This window comes from Rhinolophus sinicus, linkage group LG15 (assembly GCF_036562045.2).
Source record: "Rhinolophus sinicus isolate RSC01 linkage group LG15, ASM3656204v1, whole genome shotgun sequence".
Lineage (NCBI taxonomy): Eukaryota > Metazoa > Chordata > Mammalia > Chiroptera > Rhinolophidae > Rhinolophus > Rhinolophus sinicus.
Window position 1 is genome coordinate 7,743,642 of NC_133764.1, and position 22,818 is coordinate 7,766,459.

General features: G+C 48.1%; 1 protein-coding gene across 4 annotated transcripts in view; it reads right to left on the reverse strand.

Annotated features, from left to right (window-relative positions):
• SHISA6 (shisa family member 6) overlaps nt 1–16,175 on the reverse strand; it is a 304,147-nt gene extending 287,972 nt beyond the window's left edge. For 2 of the 4 annotated variants that reach the window (XM_074319591.1, XM_074319590.1), the window contains exons 1-2: nt 15,786–16,175; nt 14,428–15,439 (exon numbers count right to left, since the gene is read on the reverse strand). In XM_074319591.1, the coding sequence (XP_074175692.1) occupies nt 14,428–15,065 (638 nt within the window). In that variant the 5' untranslated portion in view covers nt 15,066–15,439; nt 15,786–16,175. The remainder of the gene's footprint in view (nt 1–14,427; nt 15,440–15,785) is intronic. The other 2 variants (XM_074319589.1, XM_019755213.2) reach the window with 2 other exon arrangements.
• Nucleotides 16,176–22,818: the final 6,643 nt, after the last annotated feature.

The window sequence follows — 22,818 nt, forward strand, 5'->3', positions numbered from 1 at the left end:
TACTCCAGTTAAATACACTATTCTGGTTATTTCAGTCCCAGTTAACTGAGCTTTAACTTGACAGGGACAGCCTGGGAACAGCTAGCGTCCTTTTTCAGCTCATCCTCATCCTCCTCTTCTGGGCAGTCAGGGTCCTTTTATTCTCTGAAATATACACTCCAGACAAGGGAAGTGAATATATTTTTAATAAACATAGACCAAGGCGAATGGCTTAATTTAGTTCTCCTTATTCCTGGTTCTCTTGCAGTCCACTTGAAAAACACAGCTGCCGGCTTTGTGTGTGTACAAGACAGCTCTCCTCATCCAGAGAGGCTCCGAATGGATGTGGAGATCTCCTTTGTTGTGGTAACAATGTTTATGCATCTGCACTGAGCCGTTCTGCAGGTCTGAGCTGTCCCCGGCACAACTAGAATTCATCACAGCCAATAAACATCGCAGAACTCGGCGAGGGAAGGTCCGGCCTGCCTGCTTTGTTTTTCCGGCAAGCAGGCCAAGGTGCTCCATCCCGATAGGTACCTGTCCTGGGGCTGCCACTCCAGGACCAGCCATGGGCTCGGCAGAGAGTCAGTGTGCATCCCCTGGGGCCCCACTCATCCCAGAGCAGCATCTCCACACACTCCATTCCTTGCCTCATGAATCATTCGAAAATTGACCCAGGCCTGGGAAATTCAGTAGCATCGACACCGAGCCCAGACTTTTCGGAAATTATTAGGATTGTTTGTCTGAGGATGAATCAAAGATTTGGATATGTCAAGGGCAAGCTACCACTTGGAACTGGAAAAACAAAAATGCCTTCGAGATTTGTTCGATCACAGGTAAGAGATGCATGAATAAATGCAGCAGCTGTGGCTGTTACTGTGACCGTTGGTGTCCTCTTCTTGATTGGCTATGGGCACAGACCTAAATCCACAGGTGAGACAACATGAAGGTGGTGTAGCCTGGTGGTTAGACCTAGGGACGCTGGAGCCAGAGGGCCTGGGTCGGAATGCCTGCCACTTAGTGTACAGTATTGGTGATCACCAGCTAGTTACTTAAGTGTCCTGTGGTTCTGTTTCCTCATTGAAAAGATAAGGCCAAAAAGAATGTCTACCTCTTAGGGTTATTATGGAGATTAAATGACTTAATATCTATAGAGCACTTAGAACAGAACCTGGCACCTAGTATGCACTATATAAACATTTAACTAACAAATGCATCCAAGCATGACCTCCCAGTGTCCACAGAGGCTCAGCCTATGGGACCACACCAAAAGTATAGGTGGAAGAGGGGATTCTTGGAGGAGTGACTCAATAACGCCAGATGGCAAAACTCTCAGCAGAGAGAGTGAACCACATGGCATGGCTGTGTCCCTGGGTCATCCTGGAGGGGACCACCCACATCCCATACTTTCTACTCAGGCCTCAGGACAGGAATGCATCTGGTCATACACCAGTTTTTCGCTGAACCCTGAACTTGGCCTTTGTGAGCCAACTGCAAAGAGAGTGTTCCTTTCTGCATGGCCATCACAAATTGCATTTCCAATACGGGCGAGGATGCTTCGAGATAAAGTCCCAGTGAAAAGCAAAGGGATTTACAGCAGGAGCAAACCAAACCAGGATTCTATTGGGACATACAAGGGGAAATGGATTAAACTGGTCACGGCTACATTTTCTGCCAAAAATTCAGTTATTTTTTTTTTTCTTCATTCTTCCTACCTCCATTTTGCTTTCTTTTCTTTCTTCCCTTTCTTTTCCATCCTACCTTCCTTCCTTCTTTAAAAAAAAACACTAAAAACACTATTGTCATTACCAAGCTCAAGTATCTTCATATCAGTGAGACCACTGCAAGGGTGGGGGTACATAAAAAAAGAGCACCCCAAATCCTCTCTACTTTAATTAACTCACTCATTCATTCAATCATGTTTACGGAGAATCTACGTTGTGCCAGGCAGGCACTGCTCTAGTCACTACAATACAGAGAGGAACCAAACAGGCAAATACCCGTGTCCTCGCGACATCATGGTGGAGGAGATGGATTGGTGCTGACGGCTGGACACCAACCAATTTCCCCAAAGAATTTTTATGTTTAAATTGTTTATCTTTAAGTGTTTAAATTGTATTTGAATGACTGAGACCCACATGTTGCTCTTGACAACGTCACTTGTGGTTTCACTATAGAATTATAATCCCTTTTCTATACAGACAATATTTGCACAGGCACAAAGATTTAAAACCATGTCTCACGAGAAACAGACTTGTAACTAGGGATATTTATCCAGAGAAAGGAAGATTGAAGGGGGCCTTGGCTGCAATTCAAAGAGACGTCTTGTTGTCCTACAGAAAAATGGATACATTCCTCTGGGTTGCTCCATTTCTCGGACAGACCTCATGCCAGAGAAATCAACGTCTCCCCCACCCCCCACCCATGAGAACTAACTAGAATTGTATCTTAAGAATAGAATGGACCATCTCGAGGTGTAGGGGAGCCCCAGCTCTAAATGCAATGGCAATCTGGCACCTAAAGGGAGAGGCACTGAAATACTTCATAAGTACCTTTCTTTTCTTTTTTTTTTTAATTAAAGTTTATTGAGGTGACTGTTGTTAGTAAAGTTCCATAGGTTTCAGGTGTACTTTTCAATCAGAAAGTCTAAATCTAGGATGCTAAAAGCAAGCATTCACACGAGGCCATTCACAGATAGCAGTGGTATGAAGTGTGCAAGGAAAATGCATTTTTCTCCCATACTCTAGAGCTGTTGCATTTGAAAGTACAGATGTAGGCTCTGTTTTCCTGAACCTCCCGGGTGTGCTGAGATGGAGCGAGAGAACACACCTCCACAACTTGATAGCCCTCGTCCCACAACCAGGCTAACAGACCAGAGCAAGGCAACGGGACTTGCCCAAGGTCATGGGGGCAGAAAATGACAGAAGATGGAATTAGCCTGCCTCCTATATCAGCTCCCAGAAAATGCTCTAAGGTAAAGAAAGATGGATGACAACCTTTAAAAGTGAAAAAGGGGGCTTTGCTAGGTGTCCCTCAACAGCCACCTAAGCAGGCGAAGTGAGAGGTCAAAGTTCTTTCTATGAAGGGCCCAGGAACTGTGTAAGTACATCCTGTAGCTGCAATCCTGTCTCCTTAATTCAAACAGGAGTGCTGGGGACAGTAATGTAGAAGCAGGTTTCTCAGGCAGCATGGTCAATTGAGAAAGAACAGAGGGAGCAAACACAGAGTCCACTGGCCTCTGATTCCCAGAGACAGGGCAAGTCGTGCTAAGTCTGCCCCCAGGTCCCTAACCTCTAGTGCCCAGCTGGTCACCCTATGGCAGAAGAGAATGAGGCCAGCCCTCATTCTGGGGCTGTGGCATAATCTGTAACAGAATTCTCAAGGCCAAAAGAGTGAGTTTCTGGATTCTAAAAAGTCAGAGAGATAGAAAAGAAAGGAAACAAGAAGAGGGAAAATTAGCAGAAACCCCCAGAAGAATTAAAAAGGGAATTCAAAGCAGCCTACAGTTACCAATTCAGCAGAAATGGGAGCAGGCTAATCCCAATGAATGAAACAGACATGGAAATTACAAAACACTTTAAAGGAAATGCATTTTCACTGCTTCCCAAGCCATTGCAGGATTACAAACTAGGCAAACAAACAAACAGCAAACAAAATAAACAAAAATATCCCTGATCTTTGGAGAGCTACTTTATTGACTAGATAAGAATGATTTGTAATTAGCATGCCAAATGTCTACAAAAGAGCCTGCTTGAAAACAGTCTGTCCTTCTGCATGATTTATGTACCCTGCACAATCTTTGCAGTCGTGTGTGAGCTATTAATCTGTTCATCACAGCTTTTTTATCAGATAGGGAAAAGAAAAACAACTTCTCCCAGGTCCAATGTACAGAAATTTTGAATCTGCAGAGTCTGAACTCATGCAGTTACAGCAGGACAAGTTCAAGGACTGGAGGGAGAGAGGAAAGGAACTTCAACAGAAATGAAGAGAGTTCGAAAGGAGGACAGATGGAGAAAGAAGCAATAGTGGACAACGACACTGAAAGGAACAAGAAGGAACATTTTAAAGATGTGAGTTGAGAGAGAGAGAGAGAGAGAGAGAGAGAGAGAGAGAGAGAGAGATCCTCTACTAAAAGACCCGATTCTCTTCACAGATATTTGAGGGCTGGGGAGGAGGTGCTGGCAGTGGGGTGAGTAAGAAGCTGGCTGCTGAGGATCTGAGAACTGGAAAGCTGTGATTTCCCAGAGTATAAAGAGCCCTCCGAACCCATGGGATAGCATTCCTGGGAAAGCTCAGGCAAATTTCTTAGGATGCAGTGAAAAGTCAGAGAGGGCCAGTCCAATGGTGAAGCTGGAATCCAGATTCTTCCGCAGGGCTGGAGCGTTTGTTCTGGGCCTCCAGCCCGTCATTTCAGGGAGGTGGGTTAACATGACCCCGCTGCCCTCGGCACAGCTGCTCTGTCATCAGCGTTCCCTACTGATGGGATGAGGCTGATCCTAGGACCACGGAAGAAAAGCTCTCCTGGCAATAACACTTTTGCTATTATGGGGTTCAGCCGCCTCCCTGCTCGAGCCCTAGGGGTAACAGCAAGAGTCTGCATTCCCAGGACCTCAGAAGGGTCTGGAACACTCTCAGATGCCACTTAAAATGAACACACTCCTCCTGCCCCCACAATCCCTCTCAGGGTTCAGATCCCTCCTCACTGGGGCAGCAAGACTGAAGAGGGAAGAAGTGACTGTCTCAGTGGAAATCATACGTCCCAGAAGAGGACATTTGGCTAAGGGAACCACGAATATGTCCAAAGGACAGATGTCCTAAGTAATGAGACTTTAATGCCGGAGCTAATGGGAACAGTACATGGGACCAAATGCCAAAAAAGCAAGGACTAATGAGAGTGTTTGCGAAGCCTGCAGAAAGTGACTCTTCTCCCGAATGCAGGGCACAGGGCCAAGGTTGTAGCCACCCAGAGCCTGGTGGGAACTCAGCCTCCATGGGGCCTGAGATGGGGACGGTGGCTTTCTGCAAGGAGGATCAAGGAGTCTCCTGCCCTCTCACCAGGAGTGGGACTGAGTCAGGGTAGGGACTGAGAAATGCCACGTTCCTAGGGTGGACCAGGGAAATCGTTCCCACATCCAGCTCAATCAGATGAGTGCCCTGGTCAAGGACCCCTGCCCTGGCACTGAAAATGAGGGAGGGTGAGCCCCCCTACTGACCGTCACCATGGTCATAACCTAGACCACTGACCATAATAACAGGAGCTTGAGAGTAAAGCCCAGGGCTCCGGAGGCTTTCCCAGGACTCTTTCCTTTTCACGCATCATTCAGGACAGAGGGCTTGAGGGCACAAGAAACAGGAAGGGTAAGGAATTAGAAAGCAGGGCAAAGAGAATCGAGACAGGAAAAGAACAGAAGTAGAGCAGGGAAGCAGAAGTGAGCCGGCCAAAATTCTGTGTCTTGTGTGCAAAGTGCTAGATGTTGTAAACGAGGCAAGGAGGGGAAGCGTGATAGATGGAGCTGTTTGTGAGCTGTACATCTCAGTAATTAAACTGGGAACGGCTCGAGGTCCATCCTCTCACCTCCAGATCGCTCCTTTTCTCTAGCTCCCATGTTACTCTCAGGAGCGAGGACTCATGCGGAATTGCCATGAGGTTCTTTTAATACCGTAAAAGGCTTTGTGGGGGGTTTTTGTTTTGTTTTGTGTTTTGCTTTCTCAATTAAAATCAGGGTGTTGCATTTTGTTTTTGTTTTTTACATTTTCTTTGTATCGCCTTCACTATCATCAACCAATATAATCCATTCTTGAAAAAGAGGCCTTTACCACCCACCCTGGGCTACTTACATTGCATGCCCTGCCTGCATGGAATGTAAGTGGGAGCCACCAGCCCATTTCTGTAGTACCCCGAGCAGTGGGTCACTTATCACCCCATCGTTTGCTGTGACATGTCCCAGGACATTGGCAGGTAGGTCTTTGCTTTGTCAAGCAATCTGAGTATCACTGACCATTTACACAGGAAGGTGAGAGCCAGCTACCCTGTTGGCCTCCTAAGGAGATGGAGACAGCAATGTACTAGCTGTGTGATCTTGGGCCAGTTACTAAGCCTCTTTGAGTCCTTAGTCTGTTAAATGGGCACCAAGACGCAGAGGGCGACTGAAGGATGCAGTGAAACAACACATCTTAGCAGGGTGCCAGTACGGAGCAAGCCCCGGGGAACAGGAGCTCTCATGAGTGTTTCCCTATCACCCTCCCTGCTTCATCTGTGTGACTTGAGTCCTCACCTACGATCTCAGGTCCTCCTCAATACTGGCTTTCTGGGGTTACAGGGTGATGAGGTTGTGTAAGCTCCAGGGAGACAGAGTTCCCCACTTCATGACACTTGAGCAGAGGCGAATGGGCTCCCCCACCACAGAGCACGACTGACTCCTCCCAGAGTGCCCAAGGGTGCCCTTTAGGGAGTGACCAGGGCCAGACCTCTGTCCCAGCCCACACAATGGGAGCAGAGCCAATGCCCAGTCCCTTATCACGCGTGAACTCCTGACTGAGAGGAAGGAACGTCATCCCACCCAGAGCAGCACAGGCTGTTGCTTCTCCAGCAGCAAAGAGGAACGAGAACTGACAACAACTGCTGCATCTGGTGGCCCCATGTCACCTGCCCTTAAACTCAGCTTGCCCCACCCTGCTCCATCAATCTCATCAAATGAATGTACTTTTGGGGGGACTCAGGGAGGCACAGTCAGTGCGCATTTGGAATCTACCAGCAATGCCCCCTGGAAGCCCATCTTCCTGTGCTTGCCAACATTTCTGCTTCAGCTGGCTGTCTGGACCAAGCGGTGACCTCATCTGAATGCCAAATTACAGAGGCAAGGGCATTCGGGCGGACAGGAGGGAGGGCAGTGGAGAACACCTGGCTCTGACCCCAAGTCTAGGCACATGCATCCCAAAGAAATTGGGTCCCTTTACCCTTAGAATCAAATTAGGAATCTAAATTGAGCTCGGCCTACTACCTCACACAGAAATGTGGGGCATTCTTCCCCCCACCCCGCGCCCCACCCCCACACACCCTTTCTGGGCAGTTATTTTTTGCATATTTGACTCCTTTCTTCTCCCCTCTCCCAACTCCTGTGCTATCTGCCCTGATACACTGATATAGCATGAAGCTGATTTTCTTAAGGCCAGTAATTATCCCCTCCCCATGAGGAGTGAGCCCCTCGATGTGGTTGTCACGGAGCGCCGGCCTGGTCTTCAGGGCTGCCATGCATTACCAACCAGATCGCTTCTTCTGGGCACCTGCCTTTGGAGACGGCTGACCCAGCTCCGAGGAGAGCAGGTCTCATTACTGGAGGCACTTTTTTTTCTGGCTGATCACCCATTTCATTCATCGGCCTCAGCCCCATGACTTATCACTGCTTATGAGAATCGACTCTACCCTAAGAGGATAAAAATATGCTCCCGTTATGGAAGGTTACAATGACATGCCATGGGCTCTGAAAGCACTTCCAAGAGAAGAACTGTGACAACACTTTCCAGGGAAGCATCAGTGTGCGGCCTCCCACAGTGACTACTTAGAAGGACAACACATTAGGATATGTATGTCCTGGTTCTTTCAAAGGAAGAATCCGGCACACTGCAGACCTGAAGCTTCTCTGCGCTCCTCACCTTGTATTCACCTTGGCCCTGTGCTGTCCTGGCCCAGAGCTGAGAAACGGTGGGACTGGTACCAGTGAATGTATTCTGTGGCTCCCAGAGCCGTCTTAGATACGCAGGAGCCATCCTGGAGGACAAGTCTGAAATCACCCAAACACAGGCCCACAGGATGCCCAGAGGCGTCTGGTTTCCAGCAAAGCTGAAACTCAGTGAACGGGTAGGTCTCAGCATTCCCGCCCATCTCTGGGAAAGACAGAAAGCATTCACAGCCCATTTTTAATTAAGATTTCTGCCCACGGTTTTAGTCAGCGGCCCGTTGCTCTGGTTCACAACTCTTTGGCTTGTGCTGTATCTTCCTTCTTCAATGCATTATCAAATCTTATTAAAGGATGATGCTTAGATCAGGTTATTGCCCTTTTAAAAAGGTATGTGGAGAGGGGTGGCTCAGTTGCTTAGAGCGTGGTGCTGATAACACCAAGGTTGCCGGTTCGATCCCCGCATGGGCCACTGTGAGCTGTGCCCTTCTTTAAAAAAAAAGAAAAGGTATGTGGAGAAACTGCAAAAGGATCAGGGTAAATGAATGGAAATCGTTATAGTGGGTGGAAAAGCTGAGCGAGGAAAGGCTGGAAAAAATGTAGGGAAGAAAGAGAAAGAAGAAAGCTGTCACTCACATCTCTAATCTGAAAGTTATTTGGTGATGACTAAGAAACACGTGTGTAAAGTAAAGCAGAAGAATTTTCATTGGGCAAGACGGGGCTGAGCAGTACTGTGGGAAGACTGTTGGCTGGGACCCAGGCACCTAGTTCATGTTCACTCACCCTCTAGCAGGGCAACCTTGGCTTTGCGAGCCAGCTTCCCTGGACGTCATTTGTCTTACTTATAAAATTAGGGAGTTAGGTTAAATGACTTGCCTGCATCTGTAATGGATGACAAAGTAATAGAGATTGCTGCCCTGCCTTTTTAGAACATTCTGCTTTTACATCTAACAAAGAAGGAGGAAAAGGAGAAGAGGAATAATAATAATAATTAATAATAATAATAATAGACAGGGTTAGGAATCTGTCCTGAAGCGGGTTGAAATAAGCCTACTTAAGGCCAAGGGACTGGGACCCTCTGAGGGTTCACTGGTCAACCCTCCCACCAACCCCTCTTCCCTGTCTGCAGTATCTGCAAAAGAAGAGGCTAGAAATACGAGGTCATAAATGTGACTCCGGGAAAAATAATAGGTTGGAATCCCCCCCCCAAAAAAAAAATAAATAAATAAAAACAGGAAAAAATTATAGAATGTATTTCGAAAATGAATTTAACCCTAACATGGTCCAACAGAGCCATCTTCCCCATCACTAGTCTTAGACATGTTATACACAGTAATTTTGTGCTTCTAATCTATGTGTGTATACGTATATATATATATATATGTGTGTGTGTGTGTGTATATATATATATATATATATCCAAAACAATGTATACACATTTTAAGAAAGGAAAAAATATATTAAAAGTACGCTGATGGTAACCACTTTGAGCACCTCTTGTCATTGCAAAAGTCAAACGCGACTTCTGTTCATCTTCTGTTATTGGTATATATTGAGCATTACAATTTTAATACAGTTTTCCTTTCTTAAAATGTGTATACATTTTTTGGCACCGTGTGTGTGTGTGTGTCAAAAATTGTATGACAGAATGCACTTGAATTCACCATAATTTCTAAAATAGATTGTGCAGGACTCAGAATGGGGGGAGCGGGGCAGGGGAAGGAGTGTGGAGACATGCAATAGCCAGTAGCCGGTGCTCGTTCCAACAAGTGGTGAGGATTCTCACTGAGTACGGAAAGGGAGCCAGAAAGTTAAGATATAAAGGCAATCCTGCCAGGCCCTGGAGAAATCAGGCAGTGACACTGGAAGAATGAAGCTTCTTTTGGTGTAGTTCCCTTCTTTTCCAGATCCATAAGCAAGTCTGACTAGGGCTAGTGAATTAACCTCTTTCAATCAGTTCACTTTTTCAGCTGCCTTAACCACTGCTTCCTGCACAATTGATTTGAATCGACTGCACAGTCAATCTGACCTCTCATTAAAACAGATTGAAAACAATGAATTGGATTTTTTTCTCTACCTGTGCCTTGGCAGCCTCGAACTGTGGGTAAACTCTTGGTATCTTAGCAGCAGATTCCTCCCAGTATAAGCGCTCTGAGCCTGAGGGGGGCAAAGAGGGACCAATGTGCATGCCTTCTGGGCTTGGGATGGGGTGGGAGAGGACATGAGGACAGCAAGTAACATACCAGGGAGAACTGCCAATTCCAGGAATTTTTGAAAAGTATTTGCATAGCCGGCCTGCTAAATCAAGAATGAACCTTGAGAGCCTCATGTGTCCAGGGCAACATCCGCTTTCTAGTTTGAAACGTATCTTGCCCACAGCACGTGAGCAGGGCACACCTGTTGAATGAACGTATATGCACGTGGCTGCAGGCAGCAGGAGGAAACCAGGCATAGGGTCTGGGCAACACTATCCACTTCTCACCTGATTACCTTCCTCCTTTTACCATTTTTGCTCTTTCTGTTTCCTGGTGTCCTTACCTGAACGCCGCCTCCATAAGCCTTCTTAAATTCTTCCACAATTTCACTGCTTTCCCTACATGCATTTTTTGGGTTCTTTTACTCAAAGAAAATGGAAAACATGCAAAACTGAGAGACCTTCAGTCCAAGGCGAGATGCTTTTTCTTCCTTTCCTTCCAATTGAACTGCTATAGTTGAAGCAAAAACCAAGTTGACTCTCTGATTAGATTCAATTCATTATAATGAGCCCACAGTGCTTCAAAAAATGGAGTGTTTGGGGTGATTTGACAATTCATTGCCCAGGAACCTAGGGAGAGAACTCACTAAGTCATCCAGCAATGTGGTCCTGCAGTTATGTGGTCTGTGAGGAAGAAACAGAGCTCGGGTTTGTAATTAATTTCTGGAGGGAGAAAAGGTGGAACAAAGTACTCCCTTGATTCTTCTAGAAATAAGCAGAGGAACCCAATGATGAAGGACCCTTTTGATAACTGTAGGAGTCACCTCCTAATACTTTTCCTTCTTCCTGAAAACATTTGCTCAGGCTTTTCTTCCCACAATGCTGAGCACGCCCCTGCCCCCACCCCCGAATTCCTCCATCCCCATGGAGGAGCAGGAAGACCCACGGCAGCTCTGACTTCACCAACTGCATCTATAGCATCCTAATAGCTTGGATGCTATTAACCATCGGTTAATTAGCCATTTTAAAAAATTAAAAAGCCACACAGGTCCTCTCTCAGAATGAATCTCATCTCCAAGATACTAATGAATCGACTCATGTCGAAGAGGAACAGGTCTGATGGTGAGACAGCTAGCATGGAATTGAATGTCACAAGGGAGCCAGTCTCCTAGGACATTTCCTGGGCTGAGCCCCTGCCCTTGGAGAACATCGGCAGCCCCTCACTGAACAAACAGCCCCGGGAAAGCATTGCAGAAACTGCTTGTGTAACATTAAAATCTGTGGATGTCTGCGGTCCATCAACTTGAGCCTAGGCCTCGACAGGTAAAAAGGAGGGAAAGATGAGTTTTGCATCCTGGTGGGAAATGGGGTTCTGGCTGGGAAAGATGGGCGCCTGATATCCAGTGTGCTCTCCGGGTCCAGAGCACAGCACCCCTCTGCCCGTTTCTTTCTCTTCCCTGGAGTCCAGCTCAGTGTGACTATGCTCATCTATTAGAATCACCCGAGAGCTGAGTTTCCACTACAGACCCTGACTTCTCACATGGAAGCAGGACGGCAAGTCTAACCACTTCTGGAGAAGTCCAAATCTGTTCTTCCCTGCAAGGGCTGGAGAAGTGAAAGGAAGCCCTGACCTAAGGAATGTGTGTGCATGGGCTGGCCAGCCTGGGAACCCCAAGAGGAGGCAGATGGCTGATCTCAGGGTTTCACCCCTTCTAACACTCCCACAGACTTCCTTTCAGTGAGGCAGTTCTCCTCACTCGGCCCCTGCTTGCCCAACTACATCTTCAAAAAGAATCACACAAGAATAAGCTCCTTGACTTTTCAGAAAGGAAATGTCTATGCTGAAGTATTTCAAGGAATAATTGCATATCCCACCTTCTCCGCTGACCTCTGAAGAGTATACCTTCTTTCTTCACCCCCACTCTCCCTGGGAAAACGCATTATGGTGTAAATATTTATATCTGTTTGCCACCATGCTCTCCTTTTCCCTACCACAATTCCCCAACGAGTCATCTTACCCAATAAACTCCCTCGAATAGCGACCTTTGAGGTGTGAGCAAAGTGAGACGAATCATGGTGACACACACACGCAGGAGTCGGTGAGCAGCTCCCTGCAATGTGCACATTCACCCTGACACACCTGGGAAGGGGTCATGATTGGACACTGTTGTGTCTGAGTTATCCAGTATTAAAACGTAAGTTTCCCCGACCTGCCCAAGGTCACTCATGGAGTGTCCTAGATGGATCCCTCACACTCTGTGCCCTCCTCCCCCCAAACACAGAGACTGGCATTGTCCCCTACCTAACAAGCACCAGTACGACGGTTTCCAAAGCTCTGATCAGGCGAGACTGCAGCTGCTGGAAGAGGTGCTGTGAACTGAATAAAATCAGGAGGTGAGTGTGAGGGAGAAACATTCCATATTTACATAATGGTCGGAGGGCTGAAATTCATCTCCCTTCCCATGGTTACCGCTCTTCCCTGACCCCAGAAAGAAACTGCCCCCAGTGGCATCACCACTGAACCATACACCCACACACACACCGTTCATCCTAGTTTTGGGGGAGGTGGTCAGTGGAGAGGGGAGAAAACACCACGAGGGACAGTGATATCTCCAGGGTCACAGGCCAGTAGAACGCAGGCCAACACCAGCATCTACATACCATCAGCATCCTTCCATGTAATGATGAATAAACTCAGTAGGAGGTGGCAAAGTCAGGGCAGGGGGGCAGCTGTCTCTAAGAGAGCAGAGAGCAAAGGCTCAGAGAAAAAAGAAACCCAAAGGAAGGTTTGTGGGAATCAACCAGAAAGAGGCCACAGCCAGAGTGGAAGGTGTGAGGAGAAGCCAGGACCACAGGAGAAGGGGAAAGGAGACAACCCTCAGGGCCTGGAAACAGAGACAGAGGGATGATACGGACCAGGTCCATATGCTCAGGAAGGTGCTTGCCCACAGGCAACACCTTCTCTGTCTTCCAAGATGAGCCAAAAGAGACAATTCTTTGTCAGATAAGACCCAGGGAGTGTCTTGTCCTTATTTTGCTGTCCATCCCACCTGCCTTCTGCATTTTAGATCAGGCACTGACCCCGGATCATTTGTCACAATTCCTCCATCAGTTCCCAGGATGGGTCCAGGCACAGACTCACTACCTGAGAAACGATGGGAGTTGAATGGAAGGCAGTGGCACATTAGGGTGATGAGTGAGGGTTATAAACGGGACTCCTGGAAGCACCCTAATTCCAACACCAGAGTTTGTCAGTACTGAACTAGCCACACTTTCAGGATTTTGACTCAATAAAACCTGCCAGGGAGTATCATCTTTTCTCAACAATCACAGTATCAAAGGGGAAAAAATCATGCCTAGAAATTTCTGTCTGCCTCTCTCTCTTCATCAAGGTACAGGTGATGAATGACCACAGCAGTGAGGGAAGAAGGCTTTCAGGCCAAAAGGATAACAAGCAGAGTGCAGAGATGAGCTAAAGGTGTATGGTTCAGGGTGAGGGGTTCCTGGGCAAACTCAGAAGCAGGACTGATCTGGGGGCGGGGGGGTGGTCCTGGTTACTAGGGCAAATGCCAGAAACGGAGGCTTTTCCTAAGGAAGGATTTGTCCCCTAAAAGGACTCTGTTGAACCACATCGAGTGAGCCATTCACCATCACAAGGGGACTGGAAGCAGAGCTAAGTTTATATCCCCTGGGTGCTTCATTCCTGGAGTTGTAAAAAGAGGCTGGTTTCCTGTTCTCTGGGCTTTGACTTCCCAAAGGGCTCACTGGCAGCTAGAGTAGTCGGGTTGGAGGCAGGGTGAAATCAGGGACTACCATGTTTTGAGCTCTTGGTATAAGTTTTGGTAGGAGGCAGCCCCCACCGCCTCCCACCGCCTCCCTCATGTAAGCAGTGAAAGATGCCCAGCAGCTTTCACACAGCAAGAAGTGTTAACTCAGAGAGTCCTGCCTACAGGGTTTAAGAGAACAAATCCTCCAGGCTCAGCAGGAAAGACAAGCAACCCAGTTGCTTTACATTACGAGACACCACCTGCCCTTGGTCAATATGGGACAGATACATCTTTATTCCTTCCTCACCCAGGAGGCATCCTTTACATATCTCCTCCATCTCTAACACCATCCAGTTCACACACTAAATCACTTGGTACTCTTTTCTGCAAGGTTCTAACATTGGTCAGTTTCCTACATTGAAGATGCTCTGGTTTGACTCAGAAAACCAAATGTAACAAGAGCCTACACCAAAGTGCCTCCATGCCATGAAAACTAAACCCTGGATCCCCATCCAGGATTGCAGATTTTGTAAAATTCTTACACTCATACTTCATGGACTCCACCAATCCTTACTTTGCTTTGTAAATGCCCCTACTATCTCGACCATGTGTCCGGGTTCTGAAGAAATGGAGAAGCGGGGACAAGAGGCGCAGATTTATTGCATGTCAAAGAAGCAAGGGTGAAATTGACTTTAGAGACTCAGCAGAAACATGTGATGCCACGAATGGTGCGGGCAAGGGAAGCACGTTCAGAGGGATGAGGCTGCGGGGGACACCGGGGGGGGGGGGGGCACCCGGCCAAGGCTCTCACCTGTGGATGTTCATCTCCCGCGGAGGGCGGTGGGCCTTGTCATAGGAGACCTTGGCGAAGACACCGGCCACGATGACGAAGGCGATCACCCCGCAGGTGATGTAGACGGTGAAGTTGGTCTTGTCCTTTTCCGGGTCGTACTTGTTTTCGGGCCCCGGCGACACCACCTTGGTGCTGGGCGTCTGCACCCACCCCGGGCTCTGGTAGTTGTTGCACTGGCGCTGGTCCAGCTTCTCGTGGCGCTTCTTGCAGCAGAAGCGGTAGTAGCAGGTGCCGCAGCAGTACAGGTAGCCGCTCTCGCTGTTGTTGCACTCGAACTCCTTGTCGTACTGGCCGCTCACATCGTAGTAGCCCCAGCACGTCTCGTAAGTGACGGCCGCGCTGGCCGCCGCCACGGCCGCCGCGGGCTGTCCCCGCCGGCTCCCCGCCTCCGGGACGCCGGGCGCTCGGGCGGTGCCGTTCAGCTCACGGCCGCCCCGGGCCAGCGCGCCCCCCGGCCGCCGGCCCCCGACGGCAGCGGCGCCGGCGCTCAGGGTCCGGTTGGCTGCACGGCCGCGGGCGCCGTGGGCTCCGGGCAGCAGGTCCAGGGACTCCAGCGAGAGCAGCAGCAGCAGCAGCAGGAGGCTCCGCAGCGCCATGGCGGGGCCGGGCGGGAGGGCGCGAGGAGGCTTCCGCGGCAGGCCGCTGCCCCGGCCGGCGGGCTCCGAGGGCGACAGCGCGGGCCGGGTTGGCGGTGCGGGGCGGTCAGCGGCGCCGGGGCGATGGCGCCATCGAGGCGCGGACGATGGCAGCGGCGACGGCGGCGCGCGGTGCGCACAGACCGGCCGGGCGCGGGCTGCTCTGCTCTCACGCTGCGCGCCGGCTCCGCGCTCCCCCTGCGGGCTCGGCGCGCCTCCAGGGCAGCCCCATCCCCCGCAGGCAGCGGGAGCGGCCCCGCGCACGGATCGGCTCAGGCAGGACCCGGAGCGCGGCTCCCGGCGGCGGCGGCGACGTGGTCCTGTCCCGGCGGGTCCTGCGGGACAAGACGGGGAGCCGGTCACGGGGTGGGGCGACTGGCGCTCCCGGAGGAGGGAGACAAGAGGCAGGCAGGGAGGGAGCGCGCAGCCCTCGAGGAGCTATAGGCTCCGGGCCGGGAACGGCGCGAACCCCGCTCCCAAGACGGGGCCCGGCGGCCCTGCGCGCCGGCCACCGAGGGCGCACCGGCCGCCCCCGCCGGACACCTATCGGCTGCCCAAGCCCCCCGCCGCCGGCCCGGCAGCGCGCTCCCGCCGCAGGCTGGCTCCCCGGGACGGAGCCGACTGCAGCTGGGGTCGGGCAGCTGGCCTGGGGAGCGCGGTCGCTGGACCTCACTCACTCACCATGCCCGGCTGCGACTGCAGAGGCGGCGGCTGCCAGGCGGGAGCTCAGCGGCCGAAGCGAGCGAGCCGGGAGCTGCGGGCTCGCCGCCTGCACTGGTGCCGGAGCGTGTGCGAGAGGAGCAAGGGAGACACACGCACTCACACTCCCGCACACAAGGGAGCGCCGCGAGGGGAGGGGAGGGCAGCCGCTCACCGCCACCCACGTTTACACGCTCCGGAGCCCGGGGAGAAGGAGGGCTCTTCTCTGCTTCTCCCCCCTCGCGGCACTTGAAGCTCCGCGTCACCAAAGCCCAGGACACCCGTTAATCAACATAGCGAACCAGGCCGGCGAAGAGGGGCCGGGAGCTTGGGAGGGAGTGCCCCTTCTGGAGCCGGCCCGCAGAAGACCAAACCTCCCCTGCCTTTGCTCCGTCCAGCCCTGGAGGCGGGTCCTGGGCTGTGCGCTGCCAGAGCTGGAGTTGGGGTTTCTGCAAGCCTTTGCTTCTCCCTAGTGGCGACGCTCGCTGCGGAGAGAAGAGGTCAAACCCATTGCTACAGGTTCCTAAACTGAGACCAGGGGTCAAGCGGCTTATGTGAGGTTATTGAGCTGCCAGTGAGCAGGACCTACACTCTCTTCCCCTTGAGCACTCTGCTCCCGCCCTGCCTCCAACAGGTGCACAGGCACAAGAAAGCCGCAGCTGTTGAATGACTCTTCTTATTCCCTCTTTCCACTTTTTCCAGAGCGTTGAGGCAGAGTTAGATAAGTTCTCCGAGACTCAGCTTTGAAATCCCTCTGCTGTAGCTGAAGGAGGGAAGTGAGTGGACAGGGCTGTTTTCCTGTAAAGTTGCTGGTCTGGTCTGTGAAAAGAGGCTCAGGTCTAACTGTAACTCTCAAAGCCATGATGTTACCCCAAGAGGGAGTCACAATCATCATCTTTGGCGTATGTGGGTGGCGTATGTGGGGGAAATGAGAACAAAAAGCAACGGCCACTGCCCAAATCCTGCCTTCATGTCCTGGCCTTGTGTGCAAGTGCCCAGAGAGCTTAGGTTGAAGGCAGAGAGCAGGTTGTTAGACTGCCCATGGGGGTTGGGGGTAGAGATTGTCCCCAAGGCTGTCCATTCAGTCCCACTCATGCATGACTCAAATCAAGGATTCCCCCCTTAGGGAAAGACAGAGAGCCTCTTGTTGGAGCTGTAGAATGGAGAAATTGAATCTGGAACCCAGATTCCAAGGCACCAGAGGGAGACACTGGTCCTAGGATGGTAGATGCACAAACGCCCCTGGCAACTTCCCACTTGCTGCTAGCTCTCCATTCCCTGCCTCTTCGTCTGTACTTCTTCCCATTCCCTCAACTTCATCTCAGCTGCCACCCTCTTCTTAATGATTCTGTTTTAGAACCATTTATTTGGTGCCTACTCTCTACCAGGCATTGTGCTAAGTGCTGAGATAACAGGATGAAAAAAACAGCCCCTTTCCTCAAGGAGGGGGAGCTTGGGGAGACAGATAAACAAATGATCACCTTATTGTGGTTATGTCCCATGATAAAGATGGCACAGAGTGCTCTGAGAGCACATGACAGGCACCAACCTAACCCTGGAGTCAAAAGGTGGGAGTCCACGGTAGCTTTCTCGATACAGTCATGAGCTGAATCTTAAAAAAATGATTGAGTTAATTCAGCAAACAAGAGGGGAAAGACACTCCAGCAGATGGAACATCATCAGCAAAATCAGGAAGACATGAAATAGTGAGGCTGTGTGAGCAGGGGATATAGCAGATTAGCATAAACTCTGAGGGAGTCTTCCAAGTAAAGCTGGCAAAAGGACATTGTGTCTCCTGCCAAAGAACTTGAATTTATTCCACAGTCAATGAGAAACTATTAGTGGGCTTTACGCAAGGGGAAGGCACTGTCAGATTTTCACGTTCGTTGGATCTCTAAGTCAACTGGAATAAGGAACACTGCATGTGAGAAGAGCAATCGGGAAGCTGCTCTGACAATCCAGGTGAAAGTCAATGAAGGGATGAAGTACCTTACTGGGCTCAGTTGGTGCCCACAGTGGAGATGACAAGCATAGTCAAAAAAGCAGGTTCGGGACAGCGGTGGTGATGGTATGCTGAAGTGCCTTTAAGAGCTCCAAGTGAAACCCCAGCACAAGGGTTTCAAGCTCAGGAGAGCAGATAAGAAAAGCATATGCATTGGGGAATCATAACATAGGCATATATTGGGGGTGCCAAAAGAATGTATACGAGTGAGTACTTTGGTCAGCGTTGCTCAAGCAGTAGTTCGCCGTAATCAGAAGTGTCTGGATGCTGATGGTAACCATTTTGAGCACCTCGTGTAATTGCAGAAGTCAAATGTGGCTTGTATTCATCTATTGTTATCAGTTTGCGAGTTGAGCATTACAATTTTAGTAGTTTTTTCCTTTCTTAAAATGTGTATACATTTCTTTGGCACCCTCTGTATATTTAGTAATCACAACATTTTCTTTACCCTCATACTATGCGCAGTTTTTAAGTCAGTCCCTTCCTTTCCTCTACCCAAAGCTTTCACCTCCTCTTTATTGGCCCAGAATTGCCCATTTCATATCTAGGAGCTTTCTCACAACGGGTAGAAATGTGTCTTGCTCCTATGGGACTCTACCAAGATTTGATCAATGGCACTGAGTAAGGGAAATTACTCTGGTTCCTCAGACAGCCACCACCCACAATTTGTTCTGAACCCCTGTGCTCATAAATGGTAGTGTCAACAGACTCACAGAAAATAAGAGTATCGCAGAGTTGGTTAGGATCTTAGGGGATTATTTATTCCAACGCTTACTGTAGTACACTATATTTCTTTTTTTATTTTCAATTACAGTTGTCATTTAATATTATATTAGTTTCAGGTGTATAGCATAGTGGTTAGACATTTACATAACTTATGAGGTGATCCCCCCCGATAAGTCTAGTACCCACCTGACCCCGTACACAGTTATTACAATATTATTGACTGTATTCCCTATGTTATACCGTATATCTCCATGACTATCTTGTAACTGCCAATTTGTGCTTCTTAATGCCTTTACTGACACTTCTAACCCTCAATATTTGCCCCTTATAGTAGTCCGGATTGGCTGCCTACCAACATCCATTTCCCTACTTTCTCCTTCTAGTTTTGATACCTGTTGTTGACAGTATGGAGCTGTCCTTCCTTTGTGAATTTGATTCATTAAAAAGTGCCAGAGAAAAATCATCTTTTTCAACACCTACACCAACTTCAGACAGCCCTTAGCTCAAGGAAAGTGACCGAATCCCTGGCTCTGGAAGATTGATCCCAGCTGGGCTGGGTCGGCCATAATAATCTCATTCCCCTTGCCAATGATTTGTTAAGAATGGACATGTGATCCAGTTCTGGCCAATACAAAGTGAGGGAACTGTTGAGAGATTCTGGGGAGATTTTCCTTGCTGTTAAAACTAGTGGTAATTCCTCTACTTTTCTGAGTGTTGTTTCTCTGGATGTTATGATCTTGAGGCAGGGGGTTGGCGGAGTGGCCAAAACCAGTTATTAGTTGAAGCTGATATTCAATTTAATAGTTATTAGTGCTGCTCACTAAATATCTCTGCCGTCCAAACCTATAGTTGAATTGCAATTTTGGGTCCACTTGTGAGTAGAAGTAGAAAGTGACTTAGTACTACTGGTCAACAAGTCATGAGCAGAAAGGATGTGCATTATTTCTGAAGCGGAGCATCTAATTTCCACTTCAAGAAACTCTGAAGTTCTTGTTTTCTTCAGGCATAGTGACCAGCAATAGTCTATGTGGAAGTGGCTTTGTCAGCCTGTAAGTGACTACAGTGAGAAGAGGCCCCACCAAATAAAAATAGTGCCCCACCATGGACATGTAGTATGAGTGAAAATGTACTGTATCTTCTTAAAGCAACTGGAATTGGGGTCCGTTATTGCAGCATGTCCTACCCCATTCTGACTGATACACTGAAGATGGCAGATGGAAAGATGAAACAAGCATTATTGAGCCACTCATGGAACCAAGCCCAGGGGTCTCCCAACACTGGTCTTCTAGTAATGTGAAATAATAAAATTTCCTTTCATTGAATCCTGTGTGAATCTAGAGTTTCTGATGCAGCCCAAAGCATCCTAATATATGAGGTTTGACAATTAAGTTCGCAAACTCATCCTAGAAAAAGTGCTACATACTTCATTACTGAATATCACCATGGTCACCTTCGAAATACTCCCCTTGTGAAGCTATGCACCGATGCCAGCGCCTAGTCCACACTTCAAAGCAATTCTGGAACTCTTTTTCTGCAATGGCCATCAGAGCTGTTGTTGTATTACCCTTGATGTCCTGAATGTCATCAAAATGTCTTCCTTTCAATATCTCCTTTATCTTCAGGTAAAGAAAGAAGTCATTGCTGGCAAGATCAGGTGAGTAGGGACAAATAACTGTTCCACTATAGTAATTTGTTTACTGGCTAAAAACTCCATCACAGACAGTGCCGTGTGAGCTGGAGCATTGTTGTGATGCAAGAGCCATGAATTGTTGGCCAAAAGTTCAGGTCTAACTTTTTCATGCAGCCTTTTCAGTACTTCTAAGTAGTAAACTTGGTTAGCTGTTTGATCAGTTGGCACAAATTCATAATGAATAATCCCTCTGATATCAAAAAAGGTTAGCAACATTGTTTTGACTCTTGACTTGGACTGACAAAACTTTTTTGGTCATGGAGAATTGGCTGACTTCCATTGTGCATTCTGACGCTTTGTTTCAGGGTTGTATTGGTACACTCATGTTTGATCACCAATGATAACATGGCCCAAAACATCATCTTGTATCTCCAAAAGGTCTTGCCAAACTTCAACTCTCCTTTGCTTTTGTTTATCGGTGAGCTACTTGGGGACCATTTTTGCACACACCTTTCTCAGGCCAAAGTTTTCAGTTAAGATTTTCCTAACGGTTTCTCTATCAATGTTTACTTGATCTGCTATGCTTCTCACAGTAAGCTGACAATTTTGACACACAATTCAACCAATTTTTGCACTGTTTTCATCAGTTCTGCTCATTATTGGCCACCCTGACCTCTCTTCATCAATGACATGTTCTCTCCCCTCAGAAAAACGTTTAATTCATTTGTACACTGCCATTTTCTTCATGGCATCATCCCCATAAACTTGGACTAACATGTCCCTGATTTCACTTCCACTCTTGCCAAGTTTAACAAGAAATTTAATGTTTGTTCATTGCTCTAGTTCACACTCAGATATTCTCACGATGGCACACAAAAATATGCAACAACAATAATGAACGCCACTCAGCAAGACACCGCCACAAGTTGACAGGAACACAGCTGTGAGACACTGATATACCAAGGTTATGAAGCCTTACCAATCTGTTTGTACAGCACTGCCAATGGAAGTACACAGTGGCAAATTCACTAACTTAATTGCTAGACCTCATATATACATCATGTATTTTCTGTCTCCATTCTGACTTTCTCTAGGGATTCTACCTAGCTATGCCACTTTGTACTAATCATATCAGTTCCACGGAATTTGGTTTTCTCCTTTATAAAAGGGGGGTCTAAGTGGAGGACGTGTTTCTAACAAGCCATCTCTATTGATTCTTCCCACCATGAGTCTTCTCCATGGCTCCATGGCCCTGCACGATCTGGTCTTCTGCTATCCTTCTATGCTCATCTCCAACTACTCTCTCCTCACTCACTCCCTCCAGCCGCTTTGGTGTCCTTGCTGTTCCTCAAAGCTTTTGCATTTGTGGTCTGCCTGGAACCCCTTCAAGCCCCAGATATCTGCAGGGTTCTTTCTCATACCTCACTGGGTTCCTAGTTAAGCACCACTTATCAAAGAGGTTTCCCTGACCATGCTAATGAAGATAGCACAACCTTCACACCGCTACCCAACATTTCTTCTTCCATCATGATCTGTCTTTCCTCCATCATGAGGCATTTTCCATCGTGGCACTTACCACTAACAGATACACTTTCATTTAGATAGTTTTTGAAATTCTATTCTCACCTCCCACTAGAATGCCTGCTCTTGTTAGAACTTTGTTGTCTGTTTTGACTGTTGTATCCTCAATACCTAGAACAGTGCTTGGTACACAGTAGGCTATAGTAGACACAAAGAACTCATCTCCAGCTGACAGTTCTTCTAGGGTCTGCCTCAGCTGTAGAAAGTTGCCTCTTCTGGGAACACAGCCTTCCTTCCCTGGCATCTGTAGAGTAATCAAGTTGAGGATATAAAGTCCCAGCTATTTCAGCCCAATGTAGAAACTCTGATGGGCCATGTTTTCTCCAAAGTTCCAGAGCTCCCTAAAGCCAATGGCTTTGATGGGTCTGTATTGCATCTGCCCAGTCCTGCTTCCTCCCCCATTTCCACAGTTGTTGATCCCTGAAAACAAGCTTGCATGCCAAAGTTTGTCTCAGCATATGCTACAAGAGATCTGTGCCTGCTCTATAGGCATTCAGCAAATAGGTCTTGAATGAATAAATGACTGAATGAGCGAGTCTGTGATCCCCAAATTCCTTCAATGGCATTCTTATGAGTGATCATATGACTTCTGCTTTAGCATACCTAGTGACAAGTTAGAAACTGTCTCTTAAGGCCATAAATTCCAATGTTAAATAGTTCTAATAGAAAATTAGAGTACATTGGATTTTGTTATTGTTACTGATAGGCAAATCAGTTTATTGGCACATACTGAGCTGATAGTTGACTAGAGTCTTTTTCACACCTATGCTAGTTGGATGACTTTTTACATCCATGTGAAATACTTTATAGATATTTTAGCTAATTTTGTAAATTTAAGCCCATTATTGAAGCTTTTTAAGCATTTTAGGAACATGCCTTGTAATATGCTGTTTCTCTCAATGTAGTGGACATTTTTTTGTTGCCTCCCAACATTCTTTCCTCTTTCTTTCAGCCATAGTCTCTGATCTTTATTCATCCATCACTCTCATTCCTTGAGGTCTGCATGAGGTTCCATATGACCCAAATTTAAGTTGAACAACACATCTCAACTCCTTAGCACAAAGCTAGAGTAAGCC